Raw genomic sequence first — 27,048 nt, forward strand, 5'->3', positions numbered from 1 at the left:
CGCTTCGAAAGGACATTGGCCATGGCTTCTAGCGCAATCAAGTACAAACGCATGAAAGACAAATTCGGCACGATCGGCGACATGACGGGAGGTGACGGCTCGGCGGATGGCGAAGAGATTCCGGAAAAGGTAAGGAAGACTCCGACCAAGACCGAAAAGTCGCCGAAGAAGCGCAAGCTCGATCATGATGATGTTGAGGACAAGATGAAGGAGGACACGCCGGTGAAGGATGAGCCGGTGCAGGATGACGAGGATTGAACGAGAATTGCCAAAAGCGGCAAGGCAGCGAAGGTCTGATGGAACTTCCAGTCTGCTGGGCGTGACGGACCTGTTCTGAGGTTTGGTGAACCAATACGACACGTGGAGATTCATCTATGCGATGCTTGTAGGCTCGTGTCTGCTGCATGCGAACAGTTATTGCGCGGTCTCAGCCTTTCTGCGATTCCACTCGCAACATGCCTCGAATGTGACTCCCTTGCCGCCAAAGATGTCGAGCGCACTACCAATGGTAAGGTCGACTTTCCCTTTGCTTAAGCGCTCTACCAGCTCCAGGTCTCCAATGTTGCGCCCACCACCGGCGTACGTGACTGGTATCGTGCAGATCCCTCCTAGATGACTGACAAGCTTCTCATCGATGCCGGCTTGTAAGCCTTCAGAGTCTGCTGCGTGGATTAGGAACTCGCTACAGTATGGTTCAAGCATGCTAATATTTTCTGGCGCTGTTAGCGGAGCGGTAAGGCTTCCAATCACTCAGGAGTGCATACCTCGATTGATCTCGAAGTCCGTGATAGTCTGCCACTTGTCCATTGCCACCCGCCACCCGTCTCCCACACGTCGGCAGCTCAGATCGATGACGAGCTTGCTGCGGTCCTCGTCCAAAATTTGGAGCACAGATTCGAGACGCTGGAGCGAGAATGTACCTGATGGAAAGAGAAACGAAGTAATGATCACCTACTGCGACATGTTAACACACCGAATCCATCCATTTGTCTTGACAGCGTACCCTTTCTGCGCCAGCATCGATCCACTGACGAGCGTTAGCGTCCTTGATGCCGCCGCCTACCTGAAGTCCGGCTGGCCATGCTGCGAGCGCCTCGCGAGCTGCTGCATCGTTGCCAGGCCCGAGCATGATGACATGACCGCCATAAAGATCGTGCTTCTTATACAATTCGGCGAAGTACGCCGCAGGATGCTCAGATGTAAAGTTCGTTTTCAAGCCAGTGTTGTCTGTGGTCAGTGTCCCGCCAACGATCTGCTTGACAGAGCCAGCATGCAGGTCAATGCACGGTCGAAAGCGCGTCATGACGGAAAGCGCATTGCCTGTGGAAGTGAAAGCAAGAGAAGACGATAGATGCTGGTTGTTGAGCAGTGTGCCTGCGGGGTTATGATATACCCAGCTGTACTGTAAGCTACACGCATGGATTTTCCGCGCCACAAGCAGCCAAATCCACGATATGTGAAGCACTCGGTCTCGCGAAAACCATGGCGAACACACTTGGAAAACGCAAGCGACTAGGTGAGCAAGACGACTCGAAAGACTATATTGAACCGGATGAAGACATTCGAACACGATTCCAGCGGGCCTTTGAGGCCAAGTTCAGGCCGCTCCCGGAACCTGTCAAACGAGCCATATCTCCAACTTCAGAGTTGAGTGAAGGTGAGAGCGCAGAGTCGGATTGGGATGGGATTCCTGAGCATCCAAACGAAGTACAAGTTTTCCAGCACGAGGTCGCAAACGTGACGACTATAGACGAACCTTTAGCGGATGCAAAGTCATTCATGGTATGCTGTACAAAAATCCTCTCGTGATTGCTATACCAGCTCACACTATCTAGACGTCTAGGCCACCAGCAGCACCACGGGAAGCTCGCGTTCGTACGAGCAAAGTACCAGCTTCGGCGGAGGAGGACTCATCCGAAGCGGCGAATCTTAAGCATGATCTCGCTTTACAGCGCTTGCTAAAGGAATCACATCTACTCGACCCTTCAGCTTTTTCAGGTGCAGCCGCTGTAGAAGGCAAAGGCAGACTAAAAGCGCTGGATCTTCGTCTTCAGGACCTAGGCGCGAAGAAGCCACTCTCCGAACAGAAAATGCCGCTTGCGCACCGTCAGGGGATCAAAACCAAGGCGGCTGATCGGGAGGCAGTACGGAGAAGGGAGGCAGTCGAGAACGGCATCGTGCTCGAAAGGGCGTCCGCAGCTCCGAAGACCGCCCTGAAGCGCCGGGATCGTGGCATTGGAAAGCCGGCTGTTGGGAAGTTCAGAGGTGGGACTCTGAAGTTGAGTTCGAGGGATGTGAGGACGATCGAGGGGCCCAAGGCGCGCAGTAAACGGAAAGGACGGCCGATATAGTCCACTAGCAGGCCTACCACCATTGGCCGCCCCAAGCTCGCTACCGTCTACATGTTTGCCGGTGTCGCCACGATCCGCAATTTACAAGTTGGGCTCTAGCACAGTGCGCTCTCCCCGCGCGGGTCTGGCAAGGAGTCACGCCGGCAGTTTCACCATCCCACGATATGGGCTGGCGGCCAGCCACCTCCGCTGAAGTGCTGATCCGGCTTTTGCAAAGCACGGTCATAGAGCTCAAGTTGGGGGCACGATCTATCAGCGGCATCCTTAGCTTGCAATGGAAAGCAGAGTCGAAACGTAGTGTTCTGGACCTCATCACGGTTTCGTCAGGAGTCGCTGCAAATTCGAGAAGGTGGTCCTGGCCATGGCGGCAAGATCTGAGTATATGGTCGACAAACGCTGTGATGGTTATGGAGCGACAGGTGTGCAACGCCAGAAGACATGCGCAGACGTTCGGTTCTCGAGTGTGTGTTTGCGCAGAGTGTGAGAAGAAATAGGCTAGACTCTCACATTGTATGGCGGTGCCTGACGTTATTTGGGCTACTGCCTCTGACATCTGGCTTTCTGCTAAGCAAGAAAAGGGTTCGGTAGCAAGTCAATGCTTTGTACGGCTTGGATGGCGCACGACCATGGGAGGCAAGATCTCAGGCGGAATGATCAGCAAATGTGCGATGCTTGCGCAAACGCTTAGAGTGAAAATGCGGGTAAGTTCTAGCGTGCATTCGATGCGAGCGTGCCTGTTTCAGTTTGCTTCGCGGTCGATCAAACAGGCACCGGCTGCAGATGCATGTACCTTGCAGAACATCAAAGCGAGGTTCGTCTGGTAAATGCAGCCCGTAGCAAACTCCATTGTTTGTTTCTAAGAGAAGAACAGTGAGCATTGTGCTTAGCAGTAGTGTAATACTCGCAATAGCTGTCGACAAAGCAAAGCCTATACCAGAGCTAGTGAGGTTGATAGCAGTAATGTCGGCTCGGCGGGCGTGGCTTGCCGCTATACGAGGTCCTCGGGCACCGCCAGCAGCCGGATCAGCAATCGATAGAGCACATGGTAGACGGGCCTTCTGCTGATCAGAAAGCCTATACGCGGTGCCTTCTTCGAGTCATGACTTGCATTGATATTACACATGCACACAGACTGCCTTTCGCCGGACAACACGTTTTCGGCGAGCAACTTCGTTCGGCATGGTACGCGCAAATACATTTCGATTGCAACCCACGGGAGCTGACTCTCTAACATCATTGTGGCGCTGCAAGCCGATTTCCTGCAGCGACATTACGATGGAGCTCACAAAGCGCAGGCCGGAGGATTGGTGGTCTTTATGGGCGCGTCGCTGGGCCGCTGAGCATCCATTCGATGCCAGGCCATCATAACGAGTGGATTCGGTGTGATGCATACTGGGCGCTTGAGGGAGCATCGTCACCAAGTCGCTGTTGGCTTATCCCTGCCGCGGCGGACGCAATGGCCAACTCCCTCGTGCCGCTAGTGTTAGCGCCCTTCGTGTCTAGCGTGTTTCCGCCCACTTGAAACAGCCTCGCCCTCCCGTTTCGCATCTCTAACAAATCCCCAAGCTCCCTCTCCACGCAACTACCCTTTCGCAACATCAACCTTCACATCCAGGCCCATTGTTGCCGGTGTATGCGAGCCGGACTCGCACATACAATTCCTTGCTACTTCGCTCGTACTTGACGCGGTCGCTGCACATCCGTCGCTCGTTTCACCCGCACCATCGCTCACGACAACCGACTCGTCACCCTTTGTACGCGCGAAGTAACGAGCCTACGACTCTGGTAGTCGCTTCAGACCTCGTCGCACGGAGTTCGTTTTAGATTGAGGCCGGCCTCATCGACCTTTCTCACCTTGTCGCGTGGTAATCAGCCGGGCCGTGACCGCTCTGCGACCGCTCCATGGCCATGTATCCCAATAACCAGCACCCTTCAATGCCACCGCCGCAACAGCGGACCGTGGCACCAGAGACCTTCCTGCTCGATCACGAAGCGCAGCAGAGTTTACCTGCGGACTCTGTCGTGGCCCTGCAGCAAGTAGACAACCGTACGTGCATGCAGCGCCGAGCGTGGACACACATGCGGTAGTGTATAAGCGCCAATGGCTGACGATACATGTAGTCAAATACTTCCTCATCTCAGCTCCTGTAGATTGGAGCCAGGACCAGTACATCCGCCGCTTCCTGCTGCCTACTGGCGAATATGTCTCCTGCGTGCTATGGTTCGTTTCCGTGCCTGCAGCAAGCCGACGTGCAGCCGAATACTGACCGCCAGATAGGAGCAACCTCTTCCACATCTCCGGCACGGACATTGTACGATGCCTCTCCTTCCGCTTCCAGGCATTTGGCCGACCAGTTAAAAATTCCAAAAAGTTTGAGGAGGGTATCTTCTCCGACCTTCGTAACTTGAAGTCTGGTACGGACGCATCGCTTGAGGAGCCTAAGAGTCCTTTTCTGGACTTTCTGTACAAGAACAACTGCATCCGCACGCAAAAGAAGCAGAAGGTGTTTTACTGGTACAGCGTGCCTCATGACCGCCTCTTCCTCGATGCGCTGGAGCGTGATCTGAAGCGAGAGAAGATGGGCCAGGAGCCGACAACAGTGGCAGTTAGCGAGCCGGCGCTGTCGTTCGAATTCGACGCTTCGCAATCACTCTTCGAGCAGCTCACGAAGGCGCAGCAGAGCAGTCAGTCCAGCTTAAACGGCGCCCAGCCTGCGTCTGTCCCGCCATCACATGCAACCTCGCCCGTTCTGCGCGCTGCCGATTCGATGCCGCCGCCAGCAACTATTCCTCAGCAACAGCACCAGCAGCAACAGCACCAGCATATTCCGACAACCATAATGCCTCAACACAGTATGCCACTAGCCATACCTGATGAGCCACTGACACAGATGCCAACCTACTCCCAGATGGTCATGCCGCCTATGCCTTCGCAAATTCAGAAAACACGTGAGCAGTCTGTCAATCCCGTCTTCGATCGAAACGGCGTGCCCTTGTCACAGGTCGCCCACAGACATAGCTCCATGCCCGCTTACATGGAGTACTCTCCAGCACCATCTTTCGTCTCGTCGCACTTTGAGGACTACAGCCAACGCGGTCTGTCGTACGAGCCACTCACGCCACCTCAGCATGGTATCGGTCTTGGTCAAGAACCAGCCTACATTGCCAACGAGGAGACTGGCCTCTACACTGCCATTCCGGACGTTGGCCTGCAGCAACCCTTTAATCCGTTCATGGCGATGCCCACCGTCCCAGGCGCCCACTTTCCTTCGATGGCGCGCAACTACCAGCCACAGCAGGCTTACTCCATCCTAGAAGGCTCGCCAACCTACAAGCAACGCCGACGCCGCTCATCCCTGACTCAAGGCGGCATGACGACGCCCGCACCGATTGGCGGCACGGTCAGCGCCCATGCTGTCTACCGGCCGAGTGATCTCAGGCGCTCTATGTCTACCTCGGTCCAACCACAAGTGATCCCAGAAGCTCATGAGGTGTCCAGCTACAATGACTCGCCTGCAAGCATGCACATGTCGCACCATCCGAACCCAACGATAGGTGAGCACAAGGAGCTCATGAGCCTGTCACGACATGGCACGCCGCAACATGCTCTTGATGGTGCACCAGACGAGTTTGCACCTGCCATGGCTCAGCCGCAATCTATGCTCACTGGCGTCCACACGGAAGACTTCGCCAGCTACAACAGCAGCCCGAGCCAGATGTATCCTCAGATGCCGCTTCAGCATCACGCCGTGCAGCGGACGGCCAACGGCGTCTTCCGACGGGCTCGCAGTGCTACCCTCAGTGAGATGGCACCCTACCCGCAGAAGTCTCACTCCTGCCCTATCCCGATGTGCGGACGCCTGTTCAAGCGCTTAGAGCACCTCAAGCGCCACGTTCGTACACACACGCAGGAGAGGCCGTATCTTTGCACGCTATGCAACAAGGCCTTCTCACGATCAGACAATCTTGCACAGCATAAGCGCACGCATGAGACGAGCGCTGATGGCTCTGCTCCGTCTGAAGAGGAGATGGAAGAGGAGCGGGACGCTATGGAAGGTCTTGCCGCGGACGAGGCCGAGGGCGATGGTATCGCGGCAATGTCCTTCCCGTCCGCCATGACTACCGGAGACAGTGTCATGCCCTCGCATGTGGATCTTCGGTCACTTACGCAGGGCGAAATGGGACCACCTCCGACGACGATGCTGCATGCGGCGCAGTACCACTAGGCCTGATGTCATGCTCGTCTGGCTCGTGGGCATTCCACTTCGAATCTTGTATTGCATGGAATGTGTTTCTCTTCCCGTTGTCGCTAGCTAGAGCTTGGACGGGGAGACCGAACGCTGGCAAGGCACCTACGATGATTGTATGATTTGCTTTAGAAGTTCAAAAGAGGGCACTGCTTGCAGTAGATATCAGATGCGCAGGAGACGGATGGCGATCTCTTTCCCCTCTATACGGTTGAGCGAGGAGTTGGTTCGGTAACAAGCCGAAACGGAACGAGATAGAAATGAGTAAGCTTCACTAACTCTTCAAGTGAATCTCCGAATTGGATATCTGCATGCTCCCCTTGTGCTTGCTGTCTTACTGTGCCATATAATGCTGCCCGCATAGCCATACGATATGTGAGCACGTGACCATTCGTGCAATTGGATCGACTTGGCGCTCGCGGCTGAACTTTGTCGGGAGCGGGCATTAACCCAGGGTCGCGGTGCTCGAGCGCGGCCGCCGACTGCAGGACAGCTCCATGTCCACTGCATTGCTTGATATTGCTTCCTGGTGGATTTCCAATCGACAGTCCCCTTCGTCCTAATACTTTGCTGCATTCCTTTGTTGACACCGTGACCACCACATTGGCGTCCATATCCCGCCGCTCCTTTCTAAGATCCAACCACGAATCAATGTCCTCATGAGCTGTTAACGAAGACTCTCTGGCCGACCATTTGGGAGACACTTGAGCATGGCGTATCAGCAGCAGGGCGGAGTGGGCGGTAATGGCGGGCCTGGGGAGCATCATACGCCGCAGGGGACAGAGTATACGCTACAAGGTGAGTTATAACCACCTCGGCACGGAGCTGGAATCGGATGGGTTATTTCGGCGGAGAGGCTATGGCGTGCATCATGAGGCTGACAACGTACAACAGGCGTTATGCGCTTCCTCCAATTAGAATGGCACAGTCACGAGCGAGCCCGCAATGCGTGGGACATTGAGCGCGCGGAGATGAAAGCCAAGATCGCGAAGCAGGAGGGCGAGTGTCGGCACGCGAAGCGGATCAATGAGCAGCTAGAACGTCAGGTTAAGATGCTGGAGAATGCGCTGAAGAACGAGCGGAAGAGGGGTGCTGCGAAGAAGGAGGTCAATGGAGAGCCTGCAGGCCTTGCGGAGAAGGTGGATGACAAGCAGACGGAAGCGGGCAGACGGCCTGTCGGCGGAGCTGCGAAGGAGAAGGAGGGTAAGGATGACAAGGACCAGAGACGTGCGCTTTGTCCAGGTGACGGTGCGCTTAGTGAAATGCAGAATCCGCTAATGCGTGATACAGCTCCTTCGAACGTGCCGCACAACTCGTTCCTTGAAACGGACGAGACCTTCGACCAGACTGACAAGGAGCGCGAACAGTACCTCGACAACACCACCAAATACCTCAAGAGCTGTATGAAGGAAATTCAGTACTTGCTCACGCCTCCACAACATCCTCCGCCGCCCCAGCAGATGTTACCGAATGGCAACTACTCCGGTCTTCCAGAGCCACCGCTTCCAGTCGAGGATATCTATTCACGTCACCAGTCAAGACGTGATAGGCAACAAGGCCAGCAATTGCCGCAGGCGTCCAACGTACCAAACCACCAAGCACCGCCCATACCGAACAGCTTACCGCAGACCTCTGGACCGCCGCCGATGTCTGTTGGATATAGAGACTTCCCAGATGTCTCACAGCCGCCGTCAGAGTCATTGCAGCAAACATCAGGACATCCTTCAATGCCGTATGATGACCAAGTAGAAAGCGTCACACACACCTTCGACGCCCGCGGTCGAGAACTGCCGTCGCAAGAAGCGCCACAACCGCTTCGCCCAGGGCGGCACCCACCCGACGCAGACGGCTGGACATTTGACGATGAGCAGCCGTCACGGCCTGATAACCCACCACCTGACGTACCACCCCCGCGAAGACCGGACACAGATCTCTTTCCTAGTGCTGCGCAAAATACTCACCTCTCTGCGAAGTCGCCGCCTCGAACGGGTCCTGGATCGCATCGACGGAAGAGCTCAGGGTCACAATCCATGTCGCGACGACGGAGCTCGCAAGGCAAGCATGAAACGCAAGAGGGCGCGGATGCGCTTGCACATGCCGATCCTACTCAGTTCAAAGTCAAGTTCGCACTCCGCGGCCACCTTGACGTTGTCCGTACTGTCGTCTTCAGTGGTGGCGGCAGCCCGAGCGAGCCTGAAGTGTGCACTGCTGGTGACGACGCTACCATCAAGCGCTGGATCATTCCTGCTTCTTACCAGAACTACTCGTCGGGGACCAACAATCCCGATCTGGATATTGCGGCCTACTTTACACACAGAGGTCATGATGGAATTGTGACTTCGCTGGCCGCATGTCCTGCAAGTACCGGTTTCAGTACGGGAGGTCGGGCGAACGGCGACGGCTGGGTTTTCTCCGGCGGTCAGGATACCACCGTCCGGGTGTGGGAGCGTGGGCGTGTGGATCCCAAAGCCACGCTGGAAGGCCATACGGATGCGGTCTGGTGCGTCTGCATTCTCCCGGCTCCAGTGGGCGTCGTCTTCGGCCCTCAGAGTGGGAGTTTCGGCGGACAAGACCGCTTACTGCTTGTCTCTGGCGCCGCCGACGGCACGGTGAAAGTTTGGGCGGTCAGCGCTCCGCCTCAGACAAGCTCGCCCTCTACGGGGAGCAGACGAGGTGTCGGGGGCAGTCGAAGGCATAGCGTCACTTCCGGTTCGAACTTCCCCTCGTCGCCGCAGCCTTCTGTGGCCAGCGCGACACCGTTCAGCTACACGCTTGTTCATACCATCGAGCGACCGCAGAGTTCGCCGGGCGCGCAAAAGCCTAGTCCGACCTGCATTGCGCCGTTGTCACCGAACGGCGAGACGTTCGTGGTCAGCTACACGGACTCTTCGGTGTTGATTTTCGACACCAGAACGGGGGAGGAAGTGATCGGCATGGCGAGCAACGAGACCTACGATGGGACCTTGAACACCAGCATTAACACTGTCGTTGCTACGAACCTTGGCATGGAGGGTGCTGGGCCCAGCATTGACGCTGCCAGAGGGCTTGAGGCGGAAGAGGTGGGTGCAGGTGCCACGGGTGGCAGGGAAGGTGTGGAAGGTATGGTCATCAGTGGGCACGAGGACCGGTTTGTGCGGTTCTTCGACGCGAACAGCGGTGAGTATTACGGCCGCGAAAGGGTCGAGTTGACAATTACTGACCGGCTGTTCACAGGCCAATGCACCTACACCATGCTAGCCCACCCTTCCGCCATATCCTCACTCTGCCTGTCAAAGGACGGACGTGAAGCCGTTTCCGCCGGCCACGACGCCTCCATCCGCTTTTGGTCACTCGAGAAGCGCATATGCACACAGGACCTCGTGTCTCATCGCACTATGCGCGGTGAAGGCGTCTGCTGCGTCTGCTGGAGCCAAGACGGCCGGTTGGTGGTGAGCGCGGGCGGTGATGGCGTGGTCAAGGTCTTTGCGCGATGAGGGAGAAGTTTGTATGTCTTGTGGCTTTTGTGTACATACTGATGGCGCTTACGGGCCTGCAGTAAGCGAGGAGCGCAGTTCTGGAGAAGACGTAGTCGTGCATAGCAGGTGGCATTTGCATAGCAAGGAGAGCGGGTCGAGACAGCATAGCATTGTAAAACAGCACATGCATACTCCAAGGCACAGTGGAGACGTCGCATCGGAGCTGATCCGAAGTTCTTTCAAGACATCACGACAGCATTCCCATTCCAGCGAAGTCACTATCGAAGCCGAAGGGCAGTGAGGTGAGGATTATCTTTGCCTCGCCTCAACGTTCAACAGAAGCTCGCTTACCTGCAAACGGATCGATCACATGCTTCGACAAGGTTTCGAAGATCATGAAACTGCTTCGCTGCCTAGACTTCTCCTCATTGAACGCTGCAACCAAAGCTTCCGCAATACATAACACCTCTCTCCGACGAGCTCCATCTGAAGGCAACCGCCGAGCAACTTGCTCGTCTTCCGTGCTGCATCGCTCGCACCTACATTCGTCTGAAAACATCCGTTGATACCACACCCACAGTCGCAACTCCACCGCACCAAAGATGCCGTACGACTTCAAAGCCGCCAAAGAGGTCCTCACTGAGTCGGACAAGGACCGCATTGTCTGCCTCTACCTCAGCTCTGACACGACCGCGGTCAACAGCACGGCAAGCGCCAGCTGCCTCTACACATCGTCATCAGTTACTGTACTGACCGGTCTGTAGTTCGACTGGGATGCGGCGACCAAAGCCTACGGCAGTGCCAGCATCGGCAGCATGAAGACCTCGCTCAACAACACGCTCAAGAAGCTCAAGGTCAAGGCCGGCGGCAACGGTGGCGAAGAGGACGGTACTGAGAAAGCCGCTACGGGCAAGAAGCGCAAGGGCAAGGCGGTTACGGAGGACGATGAGGAAGTGAAGCCAAAGAAGGGTCGTGGGAAGAAGGCGAAGAAGGAAGACAGTGTTGTGGCTGAAGGTACGTTTCATGTTGCTTTCTATGTGCCAGTGAGATTGCTAACGACTAGGGCAGATGCTAACGGGGCTGCCGAGGATGGCGTGAAGAAGGAGGAGGAGGAGGATGATGTATAGGCAATTTACTCAGCAGTACTCGTTGTGATGCTTGCACTATGGCGATGCTTCTGGTACCGGAGGCAGCGTTTGCGAGCATCGCAGGTAGTGACGGCGACCAGTGATCCATTCTCAGATTTCTAAAGGCGGCCTCAAGACTTTGAATTCTGTAGATGGAGCATTGTTGCCTTTGATGAATGCGCCGTGGTGAATGCGCCACAGTGAGTGAGCTGGTGTCATGTAAGGTGAAGCTCACACGACCATTTCATGTTCCGAGCGTGTTCACACTCTCGCACATTCAGAGCCTCTGATACGTAGCTCTTTGAACCTCTTGTTCCCATTCCAGATCAGCTTACAGTAACAGTTCACAACAAGACAGGTTTGTCGTATGCAGCACAACACGATTGCTCCATACACTGACGCTTGAACATCTCAGACACTATGGCTTCCGAAGACTCTACCAACTCCTTCACGCCGGGTGACACCAAGATCTTGATGTGCATCCTCAAGAACCTTGAAGGCGACCTGCAGGTATGTGCCGCTGTAGTTGCTCGAACGCCCTGAGTGGTGAACTGAAAGTCTGCAGGCTGACTGGAACGCCGTCGCCACCGAGCTGGGGTACAAAGACGCCAGCATCGCCAGGACCCGCTGGAGCCAGATCAAGCGCAAGAAGATCAAGGGCGACAGTCCGAAGGCCGCTAAAGGCACACCGAGGAAGCGTAAGGACTCCGGGACTGGCGGCGGTGACGACGAGGAAGGGGTGGAGTCCCCGACTGCCAAGAAGCGTGGGAGGAAGGCCAAAGGTAAAAACGCTAAGCCGAAGGCGGATGACGGTGACGGTGACGGTGATGATGCCAATGTGAAGGGGGCTGCGATTGTGAAGGAGGAGCAGCTCGATGAGGATGCCGGGGCGATGGAGAGTATTGAGGCCGCAGGCCGGGAGGCCGACCCTTGAGTGAACATTGTGGCCGACGGAGCTTCTGCTTTCGGTTGGCGTGCATTGACGGCATCGCGCAGGGTGGGCATGTCTGCCGCAGCAGGAGGAAGGCCATGGTGCTTCCAGCAGATGAAAGAGCCTTTAGCTGCTCCAGCCAACGAAGCACATAGCTTGCCAAATCAAGTAACCAGTAACGGCTTAATGACCTTTCCAGCATGCATATCCTCAATCGCCTTCGCAAGATCCTCAAAGCGGTACTCAGCTTGCATCAGATCAAACGCAAACTGGCCATCCTTCCACATCTGTATCAACTTTGGTATCATCACCCTTGATTCGGAGTCGCCTTGATGCGTCCCACGAATCGTAAGGCCATTGACAAGATTTCGCTCAATCGCAAACGAAGGCTTCGCGGTATTGCTGCCGCCAACCGTTAATAGCATGCCGAGCTTATCGAGGCTGAGATACGCCGCATGTACCACGTCCTCGTTGCCCACGCAGTCGAGAGCAAAGTCCATGCCCAGCCCGTTCGGAGTAAGCTGTTTTAGCCGATCGACCAGCGCCTCTTCCGAGAGGTCTTTGCTGTTGAGAACTTGGACGCCTTCCAGAAGCGGCTTAGGTATCATGTCCAGTTTGACTTGCGAGTTGTCAATGAGAACTAAGCAGCCAGGTTTCGTGGTTCGAGCAGCCTGCAGAGCCGCCAACCCCACCGCTCCGCCGCCAAAGACGGCTATGCATGCTCCTTCGGGCGGTTTAGCAATATTCCTACAAGTCGTTCGTCAGCACTCTTACTCACCCTCATAATCCCACACAACCCAAACACGATCAGCAGTTCACAACAAAACGTACAAAATAGCCCCCGCCCCCGTCTGCAACCCGCACCCCAAACTCGCAAACCTTCTCACCTCCTCCCTCCCCCACCCCCCCTCAACCTTAACACAACACTCCTCCCGGACCAACGCGACGCGACTCATCGAACTCTGCCCGAAAAACAACCCACTCACCTCCGCCTTGCCATTCACCTCCCCCTTCCCACCCTCATCCCCCTCCGCGCCGACGACAACACCCCTCCCATCCTCCCGCCGCCCCGAAAAGTTCAACCCCCCAATCCGCTCGCAATACGCCGACTTCCCCGCCTTGCACCGCCGACAAATCCCACACCAGCAAAACGCCAGGACCACCGCGTCGCCGGGCGACACGTACGTGACGTTGGAGCCGACGGCGAGGACGTAGCCCGCCCCTTCGTGGCCCAGGATGAGCGGGGGTTTGAGGTGGAAGGACGCTTGGGCGGCGCGCACGTCGCTGTGGCAAACGGAGGCGCCCGCGATTTCGACGTAGAGCTCGTCCGGCGCAAGGTCGGTGTAGGTTACCTTTTCGAGGGTGATGCCGCTTGCCCGTGCAACGTGAGCCTCGGTTTTGAGAGGCATGGTTGGTTGGGTTGGCTTGGGTGGGTAATGTTGTTTTGCGAATCCAGGTCTGAAGTTTGGGGGTTTTGTAGCTATACGGCTGGCGAACTGTGCGGGGTTGTGGCGTTGGTTACAACTGTATATTTGTTTACAACTGTATGATAGATGACTCTACACATTTACTGTAGTGTAAATTATGCGCTTCATGCATGTCAGTATAGGTACGCTCATGCTGAACAGTGTTCGGCTGGGGAACAAGGAAACGGCAGAGTACCACGCGAGGTTGGCTAATAGACGCGCTCGCCACTGATTCGAGAGACCAGCGGATCGAATGAACAAGAGGAGAACGGATTGTGAACGATCTTCAATGCTATCTAAACACTATATGTACAAACATTCCACAACCCTTATAGGCCATCACCAGCACCAGCGCCGCCTCGCCTCGCCATGCTATAGCACAAGTTATGAGCGGAGTACACGTAGCTAACACATCTTTTGCCGCTGGGGTAAGAAAACGAACGCAACAAAAGCCGCGACCGAACCGAGCAGGATGGGTATCAAGGAGCCAGCAGCATGCAAACAAGCACGCCAGGTCAGCAAGGCAGGCTTAGAACATGCCCCCGCCCATGCCTCCCATCCCACCCATGCCCCCACCGCCCATCCCACCCATCGGCGGGCCCTTCTCTTCCGGCGCCTCCACGATGGCAACCTCAGTCGTGCCAAGTAGCGACGCCACACCCGATGCATCCATCAGACCCGTCCGGACGACCTTAAAGGGGTCAAGGATACCGGCTTGAATCATATCGACGTACTCGCCTTTACTGCTGTCGAAGCCCTTGTTGAAGTCGCCGCCGAATTCGTCCATCAGCTTTCCCACAACTACGCTACCCTCCGTACCGGCGTTCTCGACAATCGTTCGCGCCGGGCGCGTGATGGCGGATTTGACGATGGAGACGCCGAGTTGTTGGTCGAAGTTGGAAGGTTTCACGTGGGCGAGAGCGTTAGCGGCGGCTTTGAGCAGGGCCGTGCCGCCACCTGGCAAGATACCTTCTTCCACCGCCGCGCGAGTGGCGTTAAGAGCGTCGACCATACGGTCCTTCTTCTCGCTGACTTCAACCTCGGAAGAACCGCCGACTTTGATGACGGCTACACCTCCGGAGAGCTTGGCCAGTCGTTCCTGGAGCTTCTCCTTCTCGTAGTCGCTTGTCGTCGGGTCAGCCATGACGCCGCGGATCTGCTCGCAGCGTTGCGTGACGGCGTCTTTGGTGCCTTCGCCGTTGAGGATGACGGTATCTTCTTTGGTGATGGTGATGCTACCTGTCGAGCCGAGCATGTCGGGGGTGGCCTTTTCGAGTTTGATGTCGAGCTCGTCAGTGAAGACGGTGCCGTTGGTTAGGACCGCGATGTCGCCTAGGATGCTCTTGCGGTTGTCGCCGAAACCTGGTGCTTTCACGGCTGCAACCTGGAGTTGACCGCGCAGCTTGTTGAGGATGCAGACGGCAAGCGCTTCGCCATCGATGTCCTCGGCGATGATGACGAGGGGTCTCCGTAGCTGCTGGGATGCCTCCAACGCTGGCACAATATCCTGCACCGCCGAGATCTTCTTCTCCGACAGAAGGATGAGCGGCTTCTCAAACTCGACCTTCTGCGATTTGGTATCCGTAATGAAGTAAGGCGAGATGAAGCCGCGGTCGAACTTCATGCCCTCCGTCACCTCCAGCTCATCCTCAATCGTCTTGCCCTCCTTGACGGTGATGACGCCCTCCTTGCCGACCTTCTCCATTGCTTGCGACAGGAGCTTGCCGATGTGAGTGTCGCCGTTGGCGGAGATGGTGGCTACCTGGCTGATCTCCTCCGAGGTGGTGATGTCGCGCTTGTTCTTCTGCAGGTACTCCACCACGGCCTCCACTGCCGCCTGCGTGCCTCTCCGCAGATCCATCGGGTTGCAGCCGGCAGCGACGTTCTTGACGGTCTCGGAGAAGATGGCGCGGGCGAGGACGGTTGCGGTGGTGGTGCCGTCACCGGCCACCTCATTGGTCTTGCTGGCGACATCCTGCAGGAGGCGGGCGCCAAGGTTCTCGAACTTGTCTTTTAGTGTGATCGCCTTTGCGACAGTCACGCCGTCTAACGTCGTTGTCAGCTTAATGAATGTTACATCTTTTGCTCTCCCATCCTGTACCTTTTGTAATTTTCGGCGAGCCATAACTCGACTCTATCAGGACATTCCTGCCTTTCGGCCCAAGTGTGGTTGCGACAGCCTTTGCAAGCGTCTCGACACCGTTCAATAGCGCTGCTCTGCCCTCGACGCCAAACTTGAGCTCCTTATGCGCAAATCTCTGCTGCACTAATGATTGGGAGGAGACACGTGATGAGCGGGCCAGTGCCCGTGGGGCGGAGGAGAAGGCGCGCTGCATTTCAGCAATGCGTATGAGGGGGTGGTGGGCGGTGGTGGTAAGGAGGAAGAGGAGGGATATGGATGGGCAGAAATGGCTTGCAGACGCCGCAGAAACATTTAGAACTCCACGTCCGTAACAGCTCGAACCTGAGGCACCACTCCCGAGAGCCGAGGTTGAGCGCCTGAGGCCACCAAGTCTGCCAGATCAAAGGATGCAGGCATGGACCCCATGTTTCTCCGCTTACCACTGTGGAAATGTCATCCCCCTCCAAGTATGCAAAGCTGTACGCCTGTAATATACCCTATAGTACTCGATGTACCGTCTACGGTCCTGAGGCACTGTCAAGCTGTGCCACACCACGCCCCGGACGATGTCAAGATAGAGAGCATATGCTTTCACGGAACCAGACGATGACTCCGGCCCTGCAGTAGTAATCGCTGTCCCCAGCCTGTTCCTATCGGTCTCCGGAGCATATTCTCCACAATGCTGCGGTGCTTCCATAGCTATGGTCTCCATCTTATGCTTGCCGTCAACGATGATGGTAGGATGGCGATGTAATGCTTGTGGTATAGATATTTGTTGGTGTAGCCTGGTATGATCTTCGCACATGGAGTGCTTGTCTTAACCGGCCCATGGTCGCCATAGTAATCTCATTCATCCAGTCATCAGTGTTCCATCTCGGGAGGAAACACTCCCTCCAAGCACATCTTCGCCATTATCACACTCAATCCCAAAGCAGCCGTTGCTTACCCTCAACATGTCCACTTTCGTTCCAAACCCCCGTAAGCATTTCGACGGCTCCCTCCATAAAAAGAGATGTGGTCGTCCCATCTCGTTCATCCCACCTTCATATCCAACCAAGTCCAAACACACCCATAAAGCAACAACCTTACACCACACCAGCTTTCCTTCACTCCATCAAACTCACGCCAGAGCAACATCCTACCCTGCCATCTCTTTACACATCCAACCTCACCACCACCAAACAACAATGTCCTCCCAACTCACCTCCTCCACTAGCCTCACCCAGCTGGACACCCATCTCTCCTCCCTCCGCGCCCGCAAAGCGCCTTCTAACGACTTCCAAGCCGCCTACAACGGCCAATCTCCCGCCTCCTCATCGGCCTTTGGACGTCGTTTCGAGCAGTTGCAGACGGAAGTCGAGAGCTTCCAGGGCGGGGAGCGGAGCGTTTCGCAGCTTTATGCCGCCGGGAAGGATGGGATGGAAGCGCTGAAGGCGCTTTCCCGACGCCAACAGCAGGTGCTCAAGCCGCTGTCGGGGGCAGAACTTGCGCGGGTTGCCGGTGATGGTGATGGTGATGGAAAGGGTAGGTTGAGCGAGACACCTTCCCCATACCATTGAGAGGGTCCAAATGCTCATATCGCTCCTCTAGCAATCCATCCCAGCAACGATGATTCGGGAAATACGTTCCTGAACGACCTCCTCACCCCCACCGCCCCGGACCGACTCCTCGTCCTCCCGGCCGAAGCCCTCTCGACCCCGCGCTTCCGGACCTGCGCAAAGCGAGGCTGGGCCGGGACGTACAAGCCCTTGCCCTCAGATAACGAGAAAGTCTTCGGCTATGACCGCTTGCCCACACTCCCTCGCTCTTTGGGTCCCGCTCCAGGGTACGATGAAACTGAGATGAAGATGCCGGCTGAAGTGGACAGTCTCGAGACGTTTGAGCCACTGTGGGCGCCAGCACCCGTGTTTGAGAGTCGGTTGGCGGTGGCGCATGTGCAGCATCTCGCAGAGTATGCGCGGCTCTGCGGTAGCGAGGGGAGTTATGAGGGATTTTTCGCGGAGAATGGTGGTGGGAATGGGACGGTGGTGGACTGGAGGCACAGGCAGATGATGGCGCGGATGCCTGGGAGTGTTATCGCAAGGTTGAGGAGACGGCACGCCGACGTGCAATCGCAGGGCATAATTCAGGAGGCTGTCGACGTTTCCACCGCCACAGAGCAGGATGAAGCTGCTGTGTGGGCGACCTTCTTCGAGAAGGTCGACACGCAACATCAGGAAGCCGGCCGACCCGGCAAGCTAAAGGAATGGCACACCCTCGACGGCAAACCGGCGACGGACCTCGACCACCTGGTCGAGCACCTCGACTTCGACGGCCCGGATCCTCCCGCCCCTCTTCTCGATCCCCTTGCTGCTGGCTTGAGGAAAGAAGCCGATGCGCTCGAGACGCGCGCGTGGCTCGTTGAGGAGGCGGGGAAGCGGGGGTACTCGGCCACGAAGGCGGGGAAAATCTGCGACGACATAATGAAGATGTCCGAGGTGACCGCGTACGCCGATAACTGCCGGAGGTGGCTGGAAATCGGCAAGCGGTCTTGGCAGACGGGGAGGTACGCCAAGTCCGGTCAGAAGGCGAAGGGGAAGGCGGCGCTGTCCCCGCGCGGTTGTCGTGGCGGAAAGACGGCCATGCCTGCCTCAGCAGCTTTGGAGGGATGCGATGATGGTGGCAAGGCTGGCACTGGCAGGATGGAAGAGGCGCCATTCCAAAATGGTTGGCACGGTGCTGAGCTACCCTTGGCCACCACGACCACTACTCGCCGGTGCGGTGCCGTTGGGACGGCTGTATGCCCGGTCGAGCGGCCAAAGAGGGTCTGCAGCAAGCCCCAGAAGCTTACGGAGGCTGAGGTTGCCATCGCTGCTACAACAACGCAGCTTCGTAGCAATGGCTGCGGGAAGCGGAAGCGGTCGGGAGATGAGGAGGATGGGCGCGTCTCCAAGAGAATGCAGGCGTAAAGGGCGTCATATGGGCGATGGTTAGCTGCGCCGGCGGTCACGGGGTTGGGATGCTTGCTTCGACTCTTGCGTGGTTTTGAACTGCTATCAACATTAAACGCTGCGTTCTGCTGTTTGCTCAAAGGGTATAATAACGGTCTCCGAAGTCTCCCAGACCGGGTACGATGTAACTGTGCACGCGTGTCAGCGTTGAACCTCGCTTGTGTGGTGGAGATGTTCTGTATTGGAGAATCGCACTTCTTCTCGTTCAAACCTTGATCCACAAACGCCGTCACGATCCGCACCTTCGGGTACCTCTGTGCAAAGTTCGCCGCTCCCTCGGGTGAAGCTATGAGGTTCAGGAAGAGGATGTGCTCTTCCGGCACGCCTTTCGACCGTAACACATCGATCGCCATTAGAGCTGAGCCGCCTGCACATCGCGTCAGCACGCGACAACAACCAGCGTACCTACTTTCACCACTCACCAGTAGCCAGCATAGGATCCAACAACAACACCCACCGCTGACTCACATCCTCAGGCAACTTATCATAAAACAACCGTGGCTTACTCGTCTCCTCATCCCTTTGAATCAAGATCTTCCCAATCCGCACGCTGCGACAGCACTCCCGCAGCGCTTGCTCCATCGCTTCGCCTGCACGCATGATCGAGACCCCGCAGATCTTGCCCTCGAACTTGACGCCGTTGTAGGTGCGGTCGACGGGGGTAGTGATGGTGTGCGGCAGGACGGGGAGGTGGTTCAGTGCTTCTTCCACGAGGAGGCGGTTGATGCGGTTGCTGTAGAAGATGAAGTCGGCGCGATTGGTGGCTTTGTTGCGGATCATGCTGCATGACGGGTGAGTGGGCAATGCAAGGGAAGGATAAGAAGGGATGGTGTTGGATGACCTACGTGAGTAGGGCTATAAGTTGAGGCGTCTGGGGGAGGATGGTGACATTGGAGTGGGTGACTTCGGTGGATACTGTTGCGGTTGGTTTCTCCTCTTTGGGTTTGTATGACGGTCCTAGATGGCCACTGGGAGCTCGCTGTAGCACGCCGCTCGGGCGATCAAGGTGCGTGCTGGACATGCTGGGCAAAGCTCAATGCTGTCACGAAATCGGTGAAGATATGGCTGTGGCTGGCGGAGAGACGTGCACAAGGGGAAGTGGAAGCATTGATGAGTTGTCTTCTCTCCGAGTTACACTTATCGGAGAATGGTCACATATCCATGTACTGATCAAGTGTCTGACTCGAAGAGCAGGACGCTCGGTGGGGCATTGGTCGCGTGACCTTCGTGCCTTCTTCATCCGAGCTGCAACGCCACTCACGGCGCGTTGCTGGCTTTCCATTCTTTACTTCTACCTCAATCCAGACTCCGTCCCTTTCTCGTCGCTTTGCACTTGAACAACATCTTGGTGCCGCGGTATGTTCTTCAACATGAACGGCTTCTCGATCATTCGCAAGGATGCCAGACTTGTCATGCTTCTGTCTTTAGCCGTTGCCATTCTCTTCGCTCTCGGACACGGCATCTTCTATCGCTGTCTTCATAATCGAGACGTGGGTATCATCGACCAGCGACTCAGCACGAGTATAGGAACCGCATTCGCCTTCCTCGTGAAAGCATCCCTCGGTACTGCCATCGCGACTGCGTATGCTCAGCTCTTGTGGCGTACACTGCTGAGCAGAGCGCATACCGTTGAGATGATAGACTCTCTCACAAGCCTACTAGGCTCTGTGCTGGAGCTTAGACTTGACTATCCGCTCTTAATTGCCCTAGCTGTGATCTTCTGGACGATTCCCATTGTGGCTATCTTTCCTCCTGGTGCTCTTTCCGTGTTCACGACCTATCGAGCGGACGTACGAGAAGGCTCTGCAAACATGATCGACTACAACACAACCAGCTTGCTAGCAGTGAACCAGACGGCCGTCTTGCAGTACCCCAAGCCGGACACTGATCCCGTATGGCACCTGACTACCAAACTGTCGCTCGCAGCATCCAGTCTTGCTTCGTATGTGGCGGGCCAAGGTGAGGTGCCTACAGTGCACGGCGTAGTTAACAGCACCTACCTCTTGTCGTTCGGTGCTCCTAACCTGCAGTGCAATACGAAATACTGGCCAGTGGACTACGTTCTCAGCTGCCCGCTGAATAATGATCCAGCACATCCAGCAGTCGTCAATGTCACTTACCTTTCATGGTACAGCAGCAGTGTGTCACCTAGCTACTATGGACTCGGTAATACCTCTTTCTCAGCCAACGTTACATCCAATGACTCTGGGCATCACAACTACACGACGAATGACATCTGCGGCAATATAATGCCCAAAGTCTCCAATCCTGGGTTTACTGGGAATGCGACAATGCTCTACATAGCTACAACGTTCAAAGATCAGACCGGCTGGAACATCACGACATGTGGACTTCACAATGTAACCACGACATTAGCGGTCAATCTCACTAGCAGTGACGACCAGCTGTATGCGACGATGCAGAATTACTCTCTGCAACCCATTGATCGAAGCTGGGCCGACTGGACGCTCAACACCACGGGAGCCTCAATGCAAATCTGGGACAGCACAAACGTTCACTCCGAAGCTAGCCGGTATCTTTACAATCAGCTTGCAACCTTCTATGCTGTATTCAAGTGGTTTGGTGATATGGCGTCCGGCACCAACGTAGTTTCTTCCCGGCCCGCAATCTTCGACACACGTATCATAGGCGCCGAAGAACTACACGGCAGCTCAGCGTCTACAGACCATGGTGGCGTCTTCGGGGATCCTGGCAGTGGTCTTCTTGCCCCGATGCTCGAGCAGTTATTCCAAAACATCACTCTGACCTTGACGACGTCCCCGCTCTTGGTCGGTAGCATACAAACACCTATGAACGTAACTTCCCCCTACAATGTGTACCACTACCACCCACGACATCTCGAAATACCGTACGCGGTCGCTGTCGTGGTCACAGCTGGGGTTGTGTTACTGGGCTGGTTTACGATCACGAAGAATGGAGCGGCGTACACCACGAAGTTCTCCACTTTCGTGCGCACCTTACAATCGAAGTCTGGTGCCGATCCGCTACCTGTTGGCATAGGACTGGCTGAGATACGATTGGGAGCTCATGGTGGTGAAGAGGAGCTTGTGACGTACGAGCGTCCGCTGCTGAAAGATGGCTCGTGAGCGAATCCAATCGAGAGTTCGAGCTGTTGGCAAATGTCTATGTAACTGGGGATGTGCTCTCGAATATGTCGGCCAACATGTGGCAATGACTCGGCAGTTCAGATCCGTCGTCATCTTCACGTCGCGCAGGACTCGAAGAACTGCGCAAGATACATCTTCAGATGATCCAGCAGGTCGAGGAGAAGCATGACGGCACCATCGCAGTTTTGCAGCAATGGCTTGACCACGTCGGGGAGACTGGTCGAGCTTCATGAAACGGCGGTAAGCGTCCCGGCTGAAGCTACGAGCGGAAATGCGTTCGTCAATGCACAAGCGCCAACTGGTAGCAAGTGTGATCCTGCCAAGGCAGATCAGTAATGGACGAAAACGGCTCATCACGGCAAGAGGGACAGCAGGAAACCACAGTCCGGCAAGGTCAATCCGCGGCCCGGTTAGGAGCGCCAGAGACACGAAAACGGCATCGGGGCTAAAGACAGATTGGCTGCCAGCAGCTGCTCGAAAAGATCACAGGACCGCGATACGGCAACATTGCATTCATCGCCAAGAAATTGGGTCGCTCTGAAACTATCGACATACCCATTGGTTATTTCGCAGCGGATGGTTTCGTCCACAACCCGCTTCAAGCTGGGACTTGGAGCCTACGACGGCCCGCGAGCAGTCAAACTCGATATAAATATTATGATCCAGGACCGTCTAGTGTTCGACCCACCCGGCAACCTCGTCCACAGCATGGGTGTTGATCTGGCGAAGGTAGTCAAGTTTGTGTGGGAGACTAGTATGACTCCTGAGCAAGTCGACGCTGCGGAGCATGTAGATGTCGAGGAGGCCTTGTAGCACAAGCACGACGAGAGCGGGCCAGGTGTTGTATCTTGTTAAGTGGCTTGATTACACGGACAAAGAAGAGGAGTAGTGTAGGACCAGCTGCACGGTATATTGAGCGAAAATTATTGAGCCCAGCGTGCCCATTTCTCAAATTGATGCCACCTGTGCCGGCATGTGAAAAGTATGTGGAAGCCCGGTCAAAGCAGTCCCACAACCATAGTGCCACGGCACTGGCTGCGCCGTAGATCTCACCCATACCGGTTGTAAGACGGCATACTTTTGCATCTGCTGTGCAATGAACTTGTGGGAAGCGTGGCAAAATTGCCAGGGATGGTGATATCAAGTGCGAACCATCCCAACTCGGAATCGTTCTGCCAAAATGCAGTCTCTCTTGCCAAGCAGATTCGATGTCTGGACGATACTCTCACTCGTGAGGACCGTACGCACATAGCTGAATATCATCATCTCGGGACTGAGCCTGTTATCACAGGAAGAATCACAATTACCCAAGGACGTGGGAGCTTTCGCGTCGGCAAACTTCTGCTGGGGTCCAAATCTTCGAGGAGCGTAGTGAGGTAATGATTATATGTTGGGTTAACGGCCAAGTCTGGCGCCTCCTCGAAGAAGCTGAACGCTCAGCGGGGCATTGGTCGCGTGCATTCGTGCCTTCTTCTTGCGAGCCGCGAGCCATGTACGGCGCGTTCCGCCGCTAGCCACACGTGAAACCAGACCCTGGTGTGTTTGATGTCTCACTATTCTTCGCTCGTTAACGCGTCGAATGCGAATCCCAGTTACCAACACACCCCCTTACTGCATGTCGTACAAACACATCAAAACGTCGCCGTGTCGTACTTCACTGAGTGCACACACCTATGATACGCCACGCCATCAATGCTTCCATTGGCGCACACCTCACTATACCATATACGCCGCACCACCGATAGCAGCTGACAACAGTCACATGTTGCTATTGTAGAGCTTGAGTCACGCCTGCCTGATAATAATATTACTGCTATTCGTCGCAATGGCCGCCGTGTCCGCAATGCCGACCGAGCGACCGAGGAAGATGATCAAGTACGGCAGGACAACATCACGCTCAGGATGGAACAATAGGCAGCAGGCGGACGCTTGGTTTGACGACGACGACAACGCCATGCCAGCGCGCAGACTGGCAATGACTCGCGAACCTGCCGTGACCGCGACATACAAGGTGCAGAAGCCGACACATCATCCCGCGCAGACAGCCCAGGAATATCGGGAAGCGAAGAAGAGCGCACCCAGGCCTGTGGCGAAGCGTGTCAAGCAGCATGACATGTTTGACGTACCGTCGTCTGACGAGGAGCCCGATTGCGACTTCATAATCAAGCGGACTTCCCCGCCAAAACCGAACGTTAGGTCGTCATTGCGGGACGACGCTGACGACAGGACGGAGACCCTTGCGCCTTGGGAGCGCGAGCTAGAGAGTGCTGGACTTGGATTAAGAGGTGTCGGCGTTGTGGATGCAATGCATGCGATGTTGTCTCCGCCCCGGGTAGCGGAGGAGCCAAGCAGAGCTGCTACGGCTACAACTGCTTCTCCAGCTGCGAGCGCTCATGCGTCAATGACAGCTGCGGCAAGACTTACAGCTAGGCGCAACCGTACTGATGTCAACGCCTCCGCAAACGCAACGTCTAACAAACGAATCGCGACAGCATCGAGGGAGGACGCCGAAACACCCCGAAAGAAAGCTCGCAGGCAGGAACCCTCGAACACTGAGCGCGATCCACCTGTCCTGAACAACCAGCATGCAAAGGCTCCAGTCGCCAAGCCCGGTGTGCACGACCCAGACATTGACGTCTACGATGTTCCGCTCGATGACGAGCTTAGTACGACCTCTCGCTCCGCTCCGCTTTCCGCAAGCAGAGTTCCACGACCTCGGCAACCACCATCGAAGACGCCAATGCCGAAGCAAGGCCTTTCGGCGCCGGCTCGTCTTGCGGAAATGCTACCCGTCGAAGCAGAAGATGACGAAGCCATCACGATGTCGCCCACCGCCACGCCGTGCACACCACGGCGGAGTGCGACCCCTCACCAGGCACCTGGGAAACCTGCGACAGTCGTTAAGCGTGCAGGCGCAGTGACTCCGAAGCAGCGGCAGCTCTGGAGCCAGCTGCTGCCTAGCGATGCTACAGCACCTTCGCCCAGCTCTCTGGCTATGAAGGAGCTCACGCTTAGTGGGCGAGCACGAACAGTTGGGAACGCAGCGTCGCTGGTCAGGACACTGACGAAGGCAAGGTCTGATGTTCCTGAGCTGCATCGACGGAGAACGCGCGTAGTCGACCGGCTTAAAGCGTCGGTTCGTGAGGATACAGTCGAGTCTGACGAAGATAGCGGGAGCGCAGATCATGACGAACCAGCCCTCAATTGCCTAACAAAACGCCAAAATTCTACTCAATCAGCGGTCAGCACCCCGGACACGACATCACGGAGCCAGGGCCACAGCCAGACACAAGCCGCGCCATCGCAGGCTGGGCCGCGCATCACATACGCAGCAGTACGCTCGCACCTCCAGGATAGTATTGAAGACAGTGTGCTGTTCGACCCTTCGCCCGTCGCGCCTCCTAAACCCAGCTTCGTCCGACAAACCAGCAAGCAGCGCAAAGTGTCGCAGAAGTCTACCTTCGACCTCGACGACAGCGATGAGGAAGGCGGGACGAGCCAAGTACGGAGCATCCATGAGCTCCGCGCCGCCGGGCGCAGTAGACGCTTTATGGAGGAGACCGAGGCTTTACTCGACGAGATTGCCGATCATAGTATCAGTGCGAGAAGCCGGAGACGAAGCGCCCTCGTGGAGCTTGCCACTAAGCTCAAGGATAGAGCTTATGTAGAGCGCTTTCTCAGCCAAGGCTACGAGCATAAGTTAATTATCGAATGTTCTGCGCCGCCGGACGAGGTGGCGGATTTCGTGCTTGCCGCTGCTTTTGCACTGCCGCTTAACGGTGAGCTGCCGGAGCATACCGTGAGGGCGTTGAAGATGGGCGTGATAACTTGGCTTGCCTCTTTGTTAACAGTTGACGTGCCGGTTCGGAAGATGATGAAGGATCGCAAGCATAACATCGCGAAGGCTGCGCAGGCTGCGTTGGTCGAGTTCGCCCACTCGCTAGCCACTCATCTCGGGCTCAATGCATCAGACCAACAGGAGCCGTTAACGCTACGTTTGGTGGCGCTTCTGGCACTTGACAAATTGGTGGGCAAGCTACGCCATTTGGGCGACACGACAGAGCTACTGGAACATGATCAGCTACTGCAGGTGTTGCGTTACGAAGCTGAAACCGATGAATTCCACACGCACGCCATCAACATCGCAGTCTCCCTGCTCGAGTCTTTGGCATCCTCAGCCATGATCCTGGATTGGCCATCAGCCCTACTCGCCCGTCTAGCGTCACTGCTACCAACCTTGGCCAACTCCGACAATATACCCCAGCACACACTTTTCCTAGCCCTGCGGCTAACCCTCAACCTAACCACCGCCAACACTACCCACTGCAACGCCTTCGCCAAAACCGAAACGATGCAATACCTTCTCCACTCCATCAACACCGGCTTCGCTCACCTCAACACACCACCCACCGTCAACGACCAGCCCACCTCACACCACGAGCACACACTATCCCACGACTTCCTCATCCTATCCCTAGGCAGCGCAATCAACCTCGCCTCCTCCTCGACAGACTTCCGGGCCTTCACCATCTCCTCCCCAAACGCCCTGACAGCAACCACAAACCTGACAACCACACTCCAGCAGGCGCAAAACCGCATGTCAGACGCCGAGACTCTGCCAGAAACAACCTCCAATATAGCCTACGGCTACTTAGCCGTTCTCCTCGCGAATCTATGTCAGACTCGCGAGGTGAGGGACTTCATTGCTGCGCGGCTGGAGCGGGGGAGGTTGGATGTTTTGGTGCAGGCGGTGGAGGAGTTTGTGGGGGTGCATGAGAGGGTTGATTTGATTGCCGGCGCAGCTGGGGTGGGAGGTGGAGGTGGGATTGAAGGTGGGATAGGAGGTGGAGATGGGGCTGTGATGTTCGAGGGGCGGGAGGGAGCGGAGGTGATGGGGGCGTTTACGGAGAGGTTGAGGGGTGTGCTTGGGAGGCTGAGGGAGGTTGCTGGGGTTTGACGAAGATATCACGAGGACTGAGGAAGAGGGTATTATAATGTTGACCCTGAGATGCTGTAGATCTGTAGCCATGTGCACACGATCGTGCTAAGCCTGTACGTCTGTCATGCGCTTCATTCGAGTAATGAGGCGAGTGTACATATTCCATTGCTGCACACGGTAACTTCGTATCCACAGAAACGGTATGGTCATTCCCGCTATGGACCCCAGCCCAGCCAACCCCCCAACTCCACGCTCGAAGAAGACATATATTCCGCGTCCCCACACATACAAC

The 27,048-nt window shown here is 56.1% G+C and overlaps 14 protein-coding genes across 14 annotated transcripts; 8 read left to right on the forward strand and 6 right to left on the reverse strand.

The window, feature by feature from the left end:
* Positions 1-93: 93 nt before the first annotated feature.
* BAUCODRAFT_87558 (uncharacterized protein) lies at positions 94-1,303 on the reverse strand (the record flags this gene model as incomplete). The annotated part of the gene is made up of 3 exons (XM_007677325.1): positions 94-713; positions 765-951; positions 1,004-1,303. The coding sequence occupies 3 exons, from the start codon at positions 1,301-1,303 to the stop codon at positions 415-417; spliced, it is 786 nt and encodes a 261-aa protein (XP_007675515.1). The 3' UTR covers positions 94-414.
* Positions 1,304-1,482: 179 nt separating this feature from the next.
* Positions 1,483-2,351, forward strand: BAUCODRAFT_68548 (uncharacterized protein; the record flags this gene model as incomplete). The annotated part of the gene is made up of 2 exons (XM_007677255.1): positions 1,483-1,789; positions 1,855-2,351. 2 exons carry the CDS (start codon positions 1,483-1,485, stop codon positions 2,349-2,351), a joined length of 804 nt encoding a protein of 267 aa, XP_007675445.1.
* Positions 2,352-2,371: 20 nt separating this feature from the next.
* BAUCODRAFT_435474 (uncharacterized protein) lies at positions 2,372-3,122 on the reverse strand. The gene has a single exon (XM_007677406.1). It carries the CDS (start codon positions 2,902-2,904, stop codon positions 2,392-2,394), a length of 513 nt encoding a protein of 170 aa, XP_007675596.1. The 5' UTR covers positions 2,905-3,122; the 3' UTR covers positions 2,372-2,391.
* Positions 3,123-3,900: 778 nt separating this feature from the next.
* On the forward strand, positions 3,901-6,916 carry BAUCODRAFT_130293 (uncharacterized protein). Its single transcript, XM_007677407.1, has 3 exons — positions 3,901-4,398; positions 4,473-4,572; positions 4,630-6,916. The coding sequence occupies exons 1-3, from the start codon at positions 4,254-4,256 to the stop codon at positions 6,575-6,577; spliced, it is 2,193 nt and encodes a 730-aa protein (XP_007675597.1). The 5' UTR covers positions 3,901-4,253; the 3' UTR covers positions 6,578-6,916.
* A 131-nt stretch (positions 6,917-7,047) lies between these two features.
* On the forward strand, positions 7,048-10,252 carry BAUCODRAFT_32755 (uncharacterized protein). Its single transcript, XM_007676984.1, has 4 exons — positions 7,048-7,396; positions 7,493-7,825; positions 7,889-9,754; positions 9,812-10,252. The coding sequence occupies exons 1-4, from the start codon at positions 7,309-7,311 to the stop codon at positions 10,069-10,071; spliced, it is 2,547 nt and encodes an 848-aa protein (XP_007675174.1). The 5' UTR covers positions 7,048-7,308; the 3' UTR covers positions 10,072-10,252.
* A 1,348-nt stretch (positions 10,253-11,600) lies between these two features.
* Positions 11,601-12,114, forward strand: BAUCODRAFT_147197 (uncharacterized protein; the record flags this gene model as incomplete). The annotated part of the gene is made up of 2 exons (XM_007677408.1): positions 11,601-11,690; positions 11,746-12,114. 2 exons carry the CDS (start codon positions 11,601-11,603, stop codon positions 12,112-12,114), a joined length of 459 nt encoding a protein of 152 aa, XP_007675598.1.
* Positions 12,115-12,275: 161 nt separating this feature from the next.
* Positions 12,276-12,719, reverse strand: BAUCODRAFT_121537 (uncharacterized protein; the record flags this gene model as incomplete). Its single annotated transcript, XM_007677409.1, has 1 exon — positions 12,276-12,719. One exon carries the CDS (start codon positions 12,717-12,719, stop codon positions 12,276-12,278), a length of 444 nt encoding a protein of 147 aa, XP_007675599.1.
* Positions 12,720-12,790: 71 nt separating this feature from the next.
* On the reverse strand, positions 12,791-13,568 carry BAUCODRAFT_32760 (uncharacterized protein). The gene has a single exon (XM_007676985.1). It carries the CDS (start codon positions 13,518-13,520, stop codon positions 12,927-12,929), a length of 594 nt encoding a protein of 197 aa, XP_007675175.1. The 5' UTR covers positions 13,521-13,568; the 3' UTR covers positions 12,791-12,926.
* Positions 13,569-14,046: 478 nt separating this feature from the next.
* BAUCODRAFT_435612 (uncharacterized protein) lies at positions 14,047-16,013 on the reverse strand. Its single transcript, XM_007677410.1, has 2 exons — positions 15,679-16,013; positions 14,047-15,623 (listed from the first exon to the last, which is right to left on the reverse strand). The coding sequence occupies exons 1-2, from the start codon at positions 15,911-15,913 to the stop codon at positions 14,107-14,109; spliced, it is 1,752 nt and encodes a 583-aa protein (XP_007675600.1). The 5' UTR covers positions 15,914-16,013; the 3' UTR covers positions 14,047-14,106.
* A 468-nt stretch (positions 16,014-16,481) lies between these two features.
* On the forward strand, positions 16,482-18,812 carry BAUCODRAFT_435659 (uncharacterized protein). The gene is made up of 2 exons (XM_007677411.1): positions 16,482-17,223; positions 17,290-18,812. Exons 1-2 carry the CDS (start codon positions 16,653-16,655, stop codon positions 18,645-18,647), a joined length of 1,929 nt encoding a protein of 642 aa, XP_007675601.1. The 5' UTR covers positions 16,482-16,652; the 3' UTR covers positions 18,648-18,812.
* BAUCODRAFT_67759 (uncharacterized protein) lies at positions 18,766-19,710 on the reverse strand (the record flags this gene model as incomplete). Its single annotated transcript, XM_007677194.1, has 4 exons — positions 18,766-18,817; positions 18,885-19,056; positions 19,112-19,470; positions 19,535-19,710. 4 exons carry the CDS (start codon positions 19,708-19,710, stop codon positions 18,766-18,768), a joined length of 759 nt encoding a protein of 252 aa, XP_007675384.1.
* Positions 19,711-20,059: 349 nt separating this feature from the next.
* On the forward strand, positions 20,060-21,796 carry BAUCODRAFT_23420 (uncharacterized protein; the record flags this gene model as incomplete). Its single annotated transcript, XM_007676924.1, has 1 exon — positions 20,060-21,796. One exon carries the CDS (start codon positions 20,060-20,062, stop codon positions 21,794-21,796), a length of 1,737 nt encoding a protein of 578 aa, XP_007675114.1.
* Positions 21,797-21,942: 146 nt separating this feature from the next.
* BAUCODRAFT_435784 (uncharacterized protein) lies at positions 21,943-22,463 on the forward strand. Its single transcript, XM_007677412.1, has one exon. It carries the CDS (start codon positions 22,089-22,091, stop codon positions 22,356-22,358), a length of 270 nt encoding a protein of 89 aa, XP_007675602.1. The 5' UTR covers positions 21,943-22,088; the 3' UTR covers positions 22,359-22,463.
* A 1,179-nt stretch (positions 22,464-23,642) lies between these two features.
* On the forward strand, positions 23,643-27,034 carry BAUCODRAFT_574828 (uncharacterized protein; the record flags this gene model as incomplete). Its single annotated transcript, XM_007677413.1, has 1 exon — positions 23,643-27,034. The coding sequence occupies one exon, from the start codon at positions 23,643-23,645 to the stop codon at positions 26,772-26,774; it is 3,132 nt and encodes a 1,043-aa protein (XP_007675603.1). The 3' UTR covers positions 26,775-27,034.
* Between the last annotated feature and the right edge of the window lie 14 nt (positions 27,035-27,048).

Source organism: Baudoinia panamericana (genome assembly GCF_000338955.1).
Source record: "Baudoinia panamericana UAMH 10762 unplaced genomic scaffold BAUCOscaffold_5, whole genome shotgun sequence".
Lineage (NCBI taxonomy): Eukaryota > Fungi > Ascomycota > Dothideomycetes > Mycosphaerellales > Teratosphaeriaceae > Baudoinia > Baudoinia panamericana.

What these genes read in the sequence shown, in the direction of transcription:
- BAUCODRAFT_435474 (XM_007677406.1), bottom strand. Translation starts at nt 2,904, where the DNA reads ATGTCAGAGGCAGTAGCCCAAATAACGTCAGGCACCGCCATACAATGT.
- BAUCODRAFT_130293 (XM_007677407.1), top strand. Translation starts at nt 4,254, where the DNA reads ATGGCCATGTATCCCAATAACCAGCACCCTTCAATGCCACCGCCGCAA. An exon ending in CCTGCAGCAAGTAGACAACC is followed by an intron (nt 4,399 to 4,472) that starts GTACGTGCATGC and finishes CGATACATGTAG; the next exon opens with TCAAATACTTCCTCATCTCA. An exon ending in TATGTCTCCTGCGTGCTATG is followed by an intron (nt 4,573 to 4,629) that starts GTTCGTTTCCGT and finishes ACCGCCAGATAG; the next exon opens with GAGCAACCTCTTCCACATCT.
- BAUCODRAFT_32755 (XM_007676984.1), top strand. Translation starts at nt 7,309, where the DNA reads ATGGCGTATCAGCAGCAGGGCGGAGTGGGCGGTAATGGCGGGCCTGGG. An exon ending in GACAGAGTATACGCTACAAG is followed by an intron (nt 7,397 to 7,492) that starts GTGAGTTATAAC and finishes AACGTACAACAG; the next exon opens with GCGTTATGCGCTTCCTCCAA. An exon ending in GTTCTTCGACGCGAACAGCG is followed by an intron (nt 9,755 to 9,811) that starts GTGAGTATTACG and finishes GGCTGTTCACAG; the next exon opens with GCCAATGCACCTACACCATG.
- BAUCODRAFT_32760 (XM_007676985.1), bottom strand. Translation starts at nt 13,520, where the DNA reads ATGCCTCTCAAAACCGAGGCTCACGTTGCACGGGCAAGCGGCATCACC.
- BAUCODRAFT_435612 (XM_007677410.1), bottom strand. Translation starts at nt 15,913, where the DNA reads ATGCAGCGCGCCTTCTCCTCCGCCCCACGGGCACTGGCCCGCTCATCA. An exon ending in CTCGCCGAAAATTACAAAAG is followed by an intron (nt 15,624 to 15,678) that starts GTACAGGATGGG and finishes CAACGACGTTAG; the next exon opens with ACGGCGTGACTGTCGCAAAG.
- BAUCODRAFT_435659 (XM_007677411.1), top strand. Translation starts at nt 16,653, where the DNA reads ATGTCCACTTTCGTTCCAAACCCCCGTAAGCATTTCGACGGCTCCCTC. An exon ending in TGGTGATGGTGATGGAAAGG is followed by an intron (nt 17,224 to 17,289) that starts GTAGGTTGAGCG and finishes TCGCTCCTCTAG; the next exon opens with CAATCCATCCCAGCAACGAT.
- BAUCODRAFT_435784 (XM_007677412.1), top strand. Translation starts at nt 22,089, where the DNA reads ATGCGTTCGTCAATGCACAAGCGCCAACTGGTAGCAAGTGTGATCCTG.